Consider the following 13,506-nt stretch of genomic DNA (forward strand, 5'->3'; position numbering starts at 1 on the left):
ACTTGAAGGGGTTCAGAGGCCAAAATTAAGGTCAGATCTTTAGGAAGACAGTCATTAGATCCTAACATAGAGGGAAGCAGATGCCTCCACTGATTTATAGAAGGATCCTGAAACTGAAAGCAAACACTGGCCTTCAACTCAGTGAGTGAAAAGCTGTGGCCTGATGCTTATCCACTGTTGTACTTGGGGCTGGGCATGTGCCTGTGAATAGATCTTGAAGAAGAACCTGCTGGAAGGAAAGGGCATTTATCTGGAGGAAAAACAATTCACAGGGTGTTCCTATGAGGATAATAATGCAAAGGCCTTTTGTCACCTGAGCAAAACCAGTTTTTATTTTCTCCCCAAACAACTTCTTCTGGCTCATCACGGTCACTGGTCAGAGTGATGGGGAGGCTGGGGGATATCCAGGAAGTTCTAAGGAGTTGTTGCCTTATGTCACCAAAGCTCTGAAGCCTTGTTTGTCCCTTTAACAGCCTGTGATATTTTTAGACTTTGAATACAATCCAGTGGCAGTCACACTGCTCTCCAGTTAGAGTTGTGGGAAGCTGTCCCATGCCCAGCTGCCCCCAATTCCCCCTACAGAACAAAGGATCCATGCTCTATAATTATACCAGGAAGAGCTAATAAAAGCCTTCCATACAAACCTCAAAATTCAATTAGTCCTGCATTTGTGAGCCTGACCTCGAAGACAGATAAAGGCTTAGCTTCTGATCAGTACAACAGTTTCAGCTCAGTGGAGCCGACTGCTCCCAAATCAGATTCCCTTTCCTCTTCATGTGCTAAGACTGCCACATCACTGGTTGTTTATAAAGTATCGCCTGGTTGGAAAATTCAGAGTGTCTTGCTTTTGAATTTCACTGGGTTGTTGAGTGATACTTATCCTGGCCAAAGGATTAGAATTAGTCCCTTTAGTTACTTGAGCATAGAGAGGACACTTTTCCTGGGGGCGGAGAGGACGCATAGCACACAGCTTGTGGGATCTTAGTTCCCTAATCAGGGATTGAACCTGTCACTGAACTAGCAAGGAAGTCCTCGAGAAGACACTTTTATAATACCCTGCTCTCAATACTTAAATGGAAGTAACTGGTGGGAAGGTGACCCCAAGAGTTACTAAGTCTTAAGTCATATCCACAGGAGAGGTGGGTTAGTGGTTCTCCCCTCCTATAATAACTGCATAGTTTTTTCTTACTGTCAGTTCCATGTCCTCTTCATCTTTTTCCTTTGTGGGCTTCTCTGGTTCTTCTTGCTCCTTCTCTTGGAGGTGGATTTCCTGGGCCTGAGTCATATAGGGCATGTCATCTTTGTTCTTGAACTCCAAGCTGAGAATTGAAGGAGGAAGTAGAATTCCCAGAATTACCTAAAGCAATAATAATGATAATAATAATAATCACATTTAAAGGATTAAGATAAGGGTGGTTGCTTAGAATCAGAACACCTGGGGTGTGGGGTCTGTGTTTGTGTGCATGTGTGGGTGTAGGAGTGTTGGGTGTGCCCAGAGTGAGGACCTGCATATCTGAATAAATAAGCCCATTCATGCTAAGAGAGTTCTTTCTGCCCACGTGACTGGGAGCTGTTAACTCACAGTAGCTCAGTCTGATTTTGGCAAAACAAAGCATCTTATTCAAATACATCTTACCCAATTAACACCTACTTTGCACAGAGGAAACTGAGGAAAAAGACCCTACCCAAGGCAAATATAGGAAAAAATTCAGATTCCCAGTTAGTAGCGTGATAGCACTTAGCTCTGTGAAATCAATTCATGTTTATGTCCACTGGCGTTTATTTACTAATATGCCAAGTGGAATTGATTATGTAGCTATCATCTGGTTATCTCTGTAAAAAATACTGTCCTAAGTTGACCTCAAGAAAATCTGTTTAAGAAAACATGTTATTCATTTTAGCATCCCTCAGCATTTCGTACTATCCAGCAGTAACACACACACACACACACACACACACACACACACGGGCTCTGTATCACTATGAGAAGCCCCCTGCACCACGCCCCAGGAGGCCCAGCACTGTGTTTCACTACCAAGCACATGAGAGATCCAGAACCTCATTGTTTCCCGGGACCAAGTTTCTGACACCTGATTTGTGCTTCCTAAATCTTCTCCCATCTCTTCCCTCAATCCCAAAATGGTTTATGTACAAGCTTCTGAGTACAACCCTCCTTGAAGAAAGTGTACCAACATGACGGGCTAAGAGAGGTCATGAAGGGCAAGTAAAAATGATTTTCAAGTAAGGAGGCAAGGACAGCCTGTGCTTCAGTGCCCAGGGACTTGAGAGCAGCTAAGGGAAAGGGGAGAGTGGTGACCCTGCCTCAGGGTGCCTGGCAGGCCTGGGAAGGCTCAGATGGCAGGCCTGGCAGCCTTCAGGGGACATGACACCCTGTCCTCAGAGCTGAGAGCCAGTTTTGGCATTGTTTGTAGTGTGGTGCTGGAATGCCCATGACCCACTTCATGGAACCCTTCTGTGACTCTGGGCCAAGATCCCACAGACAGGGTGGGGTGGGGGAGAGGTGCTGGTTCTATCAGGGTGGTGTCAGCAGATTGCTCTGGTTTGGTGGCCCTTTTGTTTTGGGCTGACCTCAGAGTCACCTAGATCAGGTTGTTCTAGGTAAATATAAGCCTGGCTGGTTTCAGTTGCAACAGCTACAAACTAAACAAATAAAGCATTTTAAACATTCTTTCAATCTCCTCCTTTCCCCATTTTGTCTTTTAAAAAACTCTTTCAGTTTAATGTTTTCCTTGTAAAACACAGAAGAAAACATAAAAAAATCAAAAGCCATTGATTATCCTATTTCTTGTATTTTCAACCCCAGGGATAAGCACTACAAAAAGTTTGCTGTGTATCCTTTTTGTTTTTTTAAAATATGAAGTTATATGGATAGAACTATACATGTACATGCACTTTAAAAAACAACAAAATATGGTCTCAGGCTACATATTGGTCTGCAACTTGTTTTTCTTCACTGAAGAATAGATCAGGATTATCTGGCAGCATCTTTACATATAAATCTATCTCATTTTTATTTCATTTAAAAAATTTCTTAAATTTAGCTGATAGGAGCCAGTGTCTCTTTATGACATGGTGCCAAGGGAGAGCCAAGGTGTTCAGGCTTGCATGGAGGTAAAAGGTTGTCCAGGTAAGTGTCTCCTGGTGTAGCATGGCTTGTGACAGAGTAAATGGTACCTTCTATGGTACCAGTGTGTGATTGTCACCTGTGGGTCTTCTGAGAAATATTACTGTCTATGCATAACATCTCTAGAGGCTCTTTTTTTTTGTTTTTTCCTCTTGGTCTGGCCACACGGCAGGTGGGATCTTAGTTTTCCAACAAGGGATCAAACCTGTGCCCTCTGCAGTGGAAGCATGGAGTCCTAACCACTGGACTGGCAGGAAGTCCTACCTAGATGTTCTGATTTAGCAGAATTTGGGGTTGGCCCTCATTTCCATACTTTACAAAAGCCCAATTATACAGAAGATTCTGATGCATAGGTGGGGCTTAGAAGTCCCCTCCTGAGTTAAGAGGACACCTACTACCACTGCAGATTTGGCTTGGAAAACTCCCACTAACCCCTGGGCCTCATAGCCGACAGAGCCTTCTGGGAGCACTGACCTTGAGGCCTGAGTTCTTGCGCATCCGGAGCCGACCCATCCACATGTCTGTGAGCAACATCTGGCTGCACGTGTGCGCGATGAAGTCACGGTGCTTGGCAGCTACCGCAAGCTGCAGGCACGTGGCATTGCTCCAGTTCTTCAGTTCATACGTCAGCAGTTTCATGGCCAGCTGCTCATCCTGCTTGTAGGACTGGTCCAGGAGCTCCACGGCCAGCTGGCCAAAGTCCCTGAAAGAGAGAGCATAAGGAGCTGTCTTTTGGCGATCTTGGAGACTTAGATGATGAAAGTGGCAACCCAATGACCAAGCCATGTGTGGTTTAGTTGTTCCTTATGGGGTCTAGTCTATTCATTCATTCACCCAGCCAACACCATTAAGCATCTACTGTGTGCCAGATATGGAGTTTAGAAATGGGGGTGTAAGTCAAATTAGTCATGATCCCTGCACTCAGGGCCCCAGATTCAAGGCATATGGATGGGTGAGGCAGATCCACAAATCAGAGTACAGTGTATCTTCTTAAATGCAACAGACCTCAGTTCATAGTTAAGCCTTGTTAACCACAAGTGTGTGATCTTGGGCGAGTTACATAAATTCTCAGTCTCATTTTCTGTAGGTGTAAAGTATGTATTTTAAGGGGACTTACCTCTTGGGGCAGTTGAGAGGATGAAATGAAATCTATGCATCTGTGTGTACCTCTGTATCTAGCACTGTGTACCACAGATGTTAACTGTCTGTGTCCATCTTCTGTGTGCACCATTGGGTTGATACTGCCTCCTCTTAAAGTACTGGGTAGCTCAGACAACCAGTATTTGGGGCCCATCTTCCCTTCTCTTCCCCTGACCACCCCATTTGCGGGACTGTCCAACCTGGAGTTGTGGTTCAGCTCCTGAGAGATGTCATCTACCATGTCGTTCTCAGAAGCCTCGTGGGCCATGGCTTTGCAGAGCTTACAGGCCACCAGGGCCTTGGCCATGGCCTCCTCGCCATGCTGCCAGAAGAACAGGGCCATCTTCTGCCGCTTCATCAGGACGGCCCACACCATCAGTTCATGAAAAGGGAAAGGGAAGTGGTTGATCTCAGGGTCATCCAAGTCAATGTCCACCTCTTCTTCACGCTTCTTGGTTGTCTTTCTTCCTCGCCTCAAGGGAACATCATCCTGTAATTTCAGGGAAAAAGCATAGAGATGAAGTTAGAAATGAATCCAATCAATTCAGTAAATAGTTCCTGTGTATCTGCTACTAGCCCAGCCCTGGGATAGATACAGAAAGAAATGAACTATCCTAGCTTCTATTCTAAAAGAACTCACAAGTTCATGCATGCCTAACTTTAAAACAAGCTATAATAAATGCAGAAGCACAGTCCTATGAGAACATGTCAGTGTTAGACTTTAATTTTAAACAATGTCAATGGACTTTTTAAAAGACAAAACAAAACTTTCATCTATTCTTTTCCTCTACACGTAGGGTCATTTTTACCTCGTGATGGACAGCATTACCCTTTCTGCTGAAAGGACAAGGACATCCTATACTTGCAATTGGATATAGGATAATAACCACATGAACAGAAGATGGGAGACAGATACTCTGTCTCGAGTTTCTGCATACTTCATTAGATGCATTTGTGAAGAATTTCTGGCCTTTGGGTCTGTTGCCATTTGTAAGCACCCATGAGTAGATTTCACTTACTGGAACCTATATGCTTTCTTGGTTTTCAAGTTAGTATTTCAAATATGATTTATTTTTGTTTGCAATGCTAATATAACCTCATGATAGAATTTTCAAACCTACTGTGACCTACCCCCTTGTCACTGGGAAAAATGTAACTTCCTTATTTTAGAATCATGTACTAAGTCCTACCACTGGAATGAACATATATATATTTAAAACTTCTAATAAAGAGAATAAAAAATTGGCACTAATAATTTGAACAAACACTTACCTCCATTCCCAACAGTTTCAAGGCTTTGGGCTGTTAAAAAAATTTTATGCACAAAGTTAGATCTTTCTTTATAGAGGTAAGAAAAGAATCCTAATGTATCTTAAACAGGTAATGGAACAAATCTATTGTACTGTATAGCATTTATTCATTTCACTAAATAAAACACCACAGGGGAAGCTCTTTATGGAAATTCTAAGAGAATTACAAATTTAGTGACTTTGGTGAATTACAGAAAATTAGGAAACTAGAGAGGTATAATGAGATTGCCTAAAGGGTAGACCCTGCAGGTTTATAATCTCTTTTATAAACCAAGATTTTTTCCATCTTTCTAAAACCATCCTGGTTGGTCGACATCTTCTAGACATCAAGCACTTGAGTGAACAATGAGACTTTCAATCAAATGATGAGGTGTTCCTCAAACCTCTGAAAGACTGCTGTAATATGGAGACTTGGGGTATTATTCAGAAATATAATATGTTGAGATGATTCATGCTGGCTATCTCTCTTTGCTGCTGACCAGTAGAGCAAGGGTGAATGGGGCCAGAGGGACATTTGTTGAGGTCAAAGGGCACTCAGTGGCATGGTAAGTGTAAGCACACACAGCAGCACCGCTGGTCACACTGGGAATGTGCACAACACGTGCAGACCAAGGTGGAAGGGACGGCGTCTCAGCAAATTATAGAGCTAAATAGAACTCACATAGATAAAAACTGCTGGGGGGAGTCCTCAATAATTGTAAAGGTATGGATAGATCCCAAGACCAAAAATCTTGAACGCTGATAAAGTAGATAAGATTGTGCTGTGTGCTGTGCTTAGTCACTCAGTTGTATCCGACTCTTTGTGACCCCGTGGACTGTAGCCTGCCAGGCTCCTCTGTCCATGGGGATTCTCCAGGCAAGAATAGTGGAGTGGATTGCTGTGCCCCGCTCCAGGGGATCTTCTCAACCCAGGGATCGAGTCCAGGTCTCCCACACTGCAGATGGATTCTTTACTGTCTGATTATTTGAATATAATTACTATTCTCCAATCATTAAGGTTTACTTTTTTAAATGAAAAAACTACTTTTTTTTTTAATGTACCAAAAGACTTATTTAGAAGTTGAGCATGTCATCTCAATTCACAGCATGTATAAAAGCTAAAAAAGTTCACTTTCAATGCCAGTTTCTGATTTGAATTGGATCTAGTGAGAAAAAGAAAGAGTGTAACACTCAGTACATTTTTTTTATTTTTTAAACAGATTTGATGGCAGAGGGAAGAAGAGGCAGGACAGCTGCCTTCTTATCTGATTTCCCCCTTGCAGACAAGGAAGCAGCCACACTCCAAATCTACTGCATCCTAGACCTCCCCAGAAGCCAGGAAATGGAATTGGAGCCAGCCTCACCCTTTTTGGGCCAAAGAGATTGTGGTAGAGCGTCCGGAAGCGCTTGCGCGTGTAGTTGCAGCGATAAGCCCCTCCCATCAGGTACTCGATCACCAGGCCAATATCGATCAGGCTGATTCTGTAGTCTGGGGGCAGGTTCCCCTACCAGGGAAGAATGGCACACACACACATCCAAGAGACAAGGGGGTTTACTAGGGATTCTACTCCGTGTGTTCTGTAACTATTTTAGACTAAAATAATAATAATAATTAAAAAGAAACATATTAATGTATTATTATGCTGGTTAATCAATTCACCTTAAAATAGATCCAACCGAAACCTGGATATTCTCGCTTGGAAAGAAGACATAAGTTAAATAAGAAGATGCAGTAATCGTCGGCAATAACAGAAAATCAAAATATTTATTCAAGTCTTCAGCTGGGGAGAAAAAAACACCAGTGTAGCAGAAAGAAACACAAATGGCAAATTCTACCACTCCCAGCCACTAAGGAACTAGGTTCCCAGATGCTCCCCCAGACCCCTTCACTGCTCTGCCTCGGACCCAGGCCTGTTACTGGCCTCTTGCTGATCATTTATTTCTTCACACTCACTAAGTGAAGACTCCTTCCAGAAAGTAGTTGTTATTACCAGGGACTGCATCAGGTGAAATATGCTGAGAGCTTGAATATCCTTTATACAAAACTTCTATTAACAATTTTTTAAAAATTGGCACCTTTTTAATAAAAGGGGAGCATGATGGATGTTATGACAAAGACTTTTATGAACATCACTTCTGTTTAAAGAAGAAAGAAGGGTGAAATAAGAGAAGTTTTATCAATAGAATATTTATTTCTCCAAAATTAAAGAGGTTTTTCATATTTTCTTTCAGAGAATAGTGCTTCTTAAAGATCTAGAGCGACAGTGTAAGTTTAATGTTATACATATAGGTGCAAAAACAGAAGAGTTATTATTATCTCCTCATTATTGGTTTCTACTTCAAAAGGGACCTCTGTGTAGCCTGAGGAAAATCTTTGCTTTGTTAGGTGATGGAAGAATTCGCTGTTTGTGGGAAATGCTGAGCTCACAGTGAGTTCCAAAGGGTACAGCTGATCAAATCTCACTATCTGAAAGGTTTAGTTCCCTGGTGCAGAAGTGTGCTCTGTACCATGAATGGTAGAGGTGCCCCATGTGTAGGGAGCCTGGCACACTGTATTCTCAGATTTATTTTGGAGGGGCCGGAAGACCGCATCCACTTTGGGATTTGTCTTTAATGGAGGGTGCATTCAGGATGCTATGTGAAGTTCCTGCTGCTTCATGGAAATGGCTCATACCAGTAGTGGTGGTTTTCTAGCCTTGTGGCATCTGAGCCACCTGGCGAATGCGGTGACACTGCAAAGGTCTGGACCCTGTCTTGCTTCAAGTATGAGATGCATGCGCTTTATGAGCTGCCCGGGTGATTCTGAGTCTACTACATAAAGTTCAGATGCGGTTACATAGCAGCATTGGGAAATTCAAAGTGTACGAAGATAATCATTGTCACTAGGGAATTAGCTTATGAAGGCGGGTCTCAGTTATCCTTACTGAGCTTTCCTATGGGCAAGAGCAATCATCTGAAAGGGATTCAGAATCAGAGGTGGCCAACTGTATCCTACCATCAAACTTATAACTTCCTACTTTTAATTGTCTTATTTATCTTCACATTCCCAATGCCTGGTGTATGGTAGGCATTCAAGATATTTTTGGGGAGGAGGGGTAAAAACGTGAATAAGTAAAACATTGAAATTAATCAATGTATTTGGGATCAAGTCTCAATTTGGGGTTCTTCAGTATTATATTCTCAGTAACATTCCCACCCAGTCATTCCTGGGTGGGAAAGCTCTAGCTATCCTCAGGCTATCAAGAAAGACCAAATCATCCGGTTCCTTTAAAACAGAACTTAGGGAAAGATTTAAGATAGTAACTTTTCATGTATTGTCCTTTCCATAAGTGCTAAACTGAATTTAAGAATGTTACCTGTGCAACCCTTTTTATCCATTATTTTGGGCAGGTTAACAAGATTGCAGTTTCCATATTGTCTGGCTCTTACTGGACAGTCATGCGAGGCTATTATTAGCAGCCCCAGAGCTGCTTTGGGCATGTGTGGGTCAGCCTCATCTCCTGTGCATTTGGCTGCTACAAGGGTGACTTGCAGAGGAGGCTCACCCCATCTGTGCTATTTTCCTTGGCACTGTGAGGCTGGCAGGGGAAAGAGCACTGGCTGCGTGTCAACTGCTCTGAATTCTGTCCATCCTTCACAAATCATCCACTTTCCCTCAAGGCCTCAGTTTTCTTCCCAGTAAAAGAGGCTGAACTCCATGTGCTTTATGGTCTGTAATGCCCAAGTGCCCGGTTTCAGGACCTCCCGCCACCCCCGCCCCACCACAACAAAGGTTTACTGTAATGCGACTGAACAACAATCATAGTGAGTCTATGAATTTGTGCCTATTTTTAAACTTTGTAACAATTTTCTAAATTTAAAATGTGGGTAATAGTGAGCCTACTACCTATATATTTTCTTTTGAGAAACCATGTGTGAACATCAGTTTGAATTCTAAGAACAAGACTCAATATTGCCTGAAGACCAATATTGAATGATGATATTTACGCTTTTGAGATTTAAGAGTGGGTTGTCAGGAAAGAGATAATAGTAAAATTCAAAATAAATAAAAAATTTTAAGGGGCAACGTTGTTTTGCAAATGTTCTATAAACATTGGTGATTTTTGCAGAATTTTATGCAAATTCATACAGGGCTGATAGGTTTACTTACTACCAAAATAGGTGATGGAATATACTTTTCCTAAAGACTTCTTATATAAAGCTTGATTATTTCAGAGTGATTTTCGTATAGTCTGGTCTGAAGCAGGAGAAAAGATTCTGTGACTATTCTGGGTTACTGAGCTTTGAGTGATGGCCTGAAAGGAACTAGCCTGAATTCTGTTTGACCACAAGAAGGCGATGGTCACCTAACCCAAGGCAATGAGGGGTCTCTCTGTACTTGGTTCAGTTTGTGCTCTGAAAACAGGCAAAGTGGACACAGTTCCTTCAAGGTTCTATTTCTAAAGGTTCAGTTGTTTGATGACTACCTGGCAGGCTGCTCTTATATCTCTGCTGCCAGGTCACTGGGCAAAGACCTGTCCAGAGCTTGCAGAGTTGAGGCAGTTTCCAATAATCCCTGGAATTTGGTTAGTAGAGATAGAGGCTTAGAGAAAAGGGAGGGTAAATGGTTACGTAGGGATGCGGTTGTACTCATAACATCCACTTCCTTTTTGAAAAAAAGAAAAAATGCCACCTTGTATTCCACAGGTAATGTCCAAAAACCTCTGGAGGAGTCTTCCTTTGCTCGGTTCCTTTTCAAACAGGAAGTCGATATACTGGAGTAATATTCATTCTACCTGCTGTTTCTGTTATTCCTTGCTCCCCCTTTATGGTAATTACTTTGATAACTGGTAAAACCTGAACACTTATTTCCCATTTCATGCCTTAACAACACATAGCAAGCCACGGGATTCAAATAATTTGATCCAGAGAGTAAAATAGAGAGGTTTTGATTCATGGATAGGTAAATTTGACAACTTGAAAATGTTGTCTTTTTTCATGCCATGAGCCACGACTCTGAAGCTAAATTTTAATCCGTGCCATGCCTAAGGATGTCTTTTAATTAAAAGAATAATTTGAATTCATTTATTAGATATGCTTTTATAAATGCACTCTGCTTTTCAGATGTCAATTATGATATCACTATCAGATTTCAGCTGTTTAGGAAACTTTTTTTCTTTGAAACTCATAACAAGCCTTCAAAGAAGACTGTTTCCTTCTGATATATGCAAGGTATAAAATGATAGCTGCTTGTCAGCTTTACTAAGGGAGAATGGGGAAAAGACCATCCTGGTGAAAATTCATGGGAAAAGAGGACACTCCCTCAATGTGTGGCATGGCAGTAGACTGGGCAACCGTTCTTTTAAAAATTAAGAATGCTTTGGTAAATTTGCATAAATTTAGCAGATGGAGTTATGAAAACGTCCTTTCTTTACCACAGTGTGTCTGAAATGCTTTTGCTTTAAAATCCTGCAAAGCGCTGGGTCTTGATTCCCATGTAGATGAATTTTATTATCACAATTTCACCTCTCTTCCTATATAATGTTCAAATATCACCCTTCTTTATGGGGAGGGATAATTCAGGTAATCTGAAGTATTAGTACATTTAATTTAAGAAAGAAAAACTACCTTTAAAACATACAGAGGCACAAATTGAGCAGACAGCTACTAAAATGCAAGTTAGATTTCATGGAAAAGCAGACAGACTCAGGCCACTCTGGTTTAATATGAAAGCATTGACACATCCAATGGATTATGCACAAAAATGGCTCAGGGAACTGGGTTGGCTGGTATCATTTTAAATTTCTGGTTGATGTGGAATACTAACTCTATTTCACTACTCTTAGATTGCTCTCTTGATAGAAGTAATTTGAGATTTTGCAACTAGCTTCAAATTCGCCACATTCAATTCTGTTGATTTCAAAGGATACTTGGACTTGGAGATATCCTGGTTAACTTAGTGATGATATGATAATTCCTAAATGTATTCTCTGGGTTCATAAGTGTTATTTACATTTAATAGACAGATTATCAAACATTATGTGTAAGATCTGGGCTGTGTTTCTAACTTTTGAACAGCATTCATTTTGTACTTATCACTGATTAATTTTTTGTCCTAATAGATTAAATCAACTAATATGTACATAAAGTCCTATAATTGTAAAGCACACGCATATGCTAATTATTATGATCCTTAATTTTGAAAATTGTTTGAACTGATCAAGATTTTCTTAGCATTTTAAACCTCGTCTTTGTAGATTTTGCATATCTTATTGGCATACATTTCTGGAAGTCATCTGAAACCTTCTGAAGAAGATGTGCACCAATATTAATTTCTTTCTCATTCACTTCTTAAAAAAAACACAAACAGAAAAACCTCATTTTTAGCTCCTTTCACCCATAGAATGTAGACACTGCCAGCTCCTTTGACTACCGTTGTGATTCTTGCTCTCCAGTAGTCAGACACTCACCTTTATCATAGAAATAAATGGAGTCTGCATTTCCTGCCCCTATTTCTTCCCAAGAGAAGAAACTAGACAAAGGCTTTCATTTCTCCCAGCCACACTGGCAGTCTCTTTTTCTCAAGAAAAATTGTTCCTAAGTAAGTTCAGTACTATCCTGAGTGATCTGTTATCATTTTTTCCCCATTACTAAATTAGTAAATAAACGAATCCTTATATAACTATATTCTTGCTCTGGTATTAGGATCACATTTGAAAGAGAAATAAAACTGCTCTTAACTGATAGTCCTTCCTCCCAAATTCTTACCATCCTGTCCTTTCTAGTGAGTTTATATTATTTTTGAGGTACACCTTTAGCTAAGAAGTTAAATAAAACCATACTTTAAAAACACTCTACATGTCTTCTACTAAATGTAAGCAAATATAAGAGGCAGTTAATAGGGTTTCAGAATAAAGAAAGAGGAAGAGAACCTATTAGGATAGGTTTTGATCATTTAGATTCAGTAGAACCTAACTGTAAAAATCTCTGAAAATCAAGCATGACACTGAGAAACTGGGCGATGGAGGCACATGAGCAACTCTGAAGGCCTGGACTGGCCAGTGACTGGGACAGAAGGACTAATGCACAGCTGTCTCTTCAGAGAGCCTCATAATTCCTTCAGGACACAGACTAGAGTAAGCTAAGGGGGATATTTTACGTTTTATAATTTCAGAAAAACTAAAACATTTTATTGAGCATGAGCAACAAGTACCTTGACAAAGAATACATGCTGGGTGTGTACACCTTATCTTCTGAGATACTTCCCTCTGTTTAGTTTCCAGGCAATTTTAAGCCAAGATAAATTAAACTAAATAGGAAGACTTGAGGAAAAGAGAAATGGGTTTGTTGAGGACAGGTACGCTTATGGCTTGAAATGGGGCAAGCCATGGAAAGGTGTGATCTTGGTAAAATGTACAGATGGCACAGCCTCTATTTCCCTTGCTTTGAAGGAACTACAGGCTTCACTCACTCGCACAGATGGGAAATTTTTCAGTAGGATTGTGTGGAGGTGAGAGGAAAGTTTCTAAGGGCCATCAGAAGAAGGCTTTTTGTACCCTTTACTCATTACCAGCAAAGTCCAACTGGTTAGTAGTATATTATAAGTAGCCCCAGGGCCTTTGCTTGGCCTTTCAAAGGAAAAATTAGTAAGTGACTACAGGACACCTAAAGGGTAGTTCTAGTTTATGACTTCCTATGAGATGAAGGAGTGGTACTCTTATTTTTTAACCTCACTTTATAGATTTTTCTGAGTATGTCCTATGGACTTGGCAAAGAATTGTGACCAACTGGTAGGTGGGTATACGTGTGTGTGCGCGTCTGTGCATGTATATGGGGTAGGGGAAGTCCCACCGCCTATTTTTAACTTTTGGAATGAAACGTCATTTCTGGGAACTCGGCCAAGGGTTCAGAATTGAAGCTACCTTGGAAAGAGTTTGTACAGGGCAAAAGAAC

At 41.0% G+C, this 13,506-nt stretch overlaps 1 protein-coding gene across 1 annotated transcript in view; it reads right to left on the bottom strand.

Annotated features, from left to right (window-relative positions):
• TRPM3 (transient receptor potential cation channel subfamily M member 3) overlaps positions 1-13,506 on the bottom strand; it is a gene marked incomplete in the record, with an annotated part of 593,048 nt that overhangs the window by 84,304 nt on the left and 495,238 nt on the right. Inside the window, 6 exon segments of the mRNA XM_045165065.1 lie at positions 1,190-1,357; positions 3,620-3,848; positions 4,486-4,775; positions 5,558-5,587; positions 6,939-7,079; positions 7,235-7,270. Of these exon segments, the coding sequence (XP_045021000.1) occupies positions 1,190-1,357; positions 3,620-3,848; positions 4,486-4,775; positions 5,558-5,587; positions 6,939-7,079; positions 7,235-7,270 (894 nt within the window).

Source organism: Bubalus bubalis, chromosome 3 (genome assembly GCF_019923935.1).
Source record: "Bubalus bubalis isolate 160015118507 breed Murrah chromosome 3, NDDB_SH_1, whole genome shotgun sequence".
In the NCBI taxonomy this organism is placed as follows: domain Eukaryota; kingdom Metazoa; phylum Chordata; class Mammalia; order Artiodactyla; family Bovidae; genus Bubalus; species Bubalus bubalis.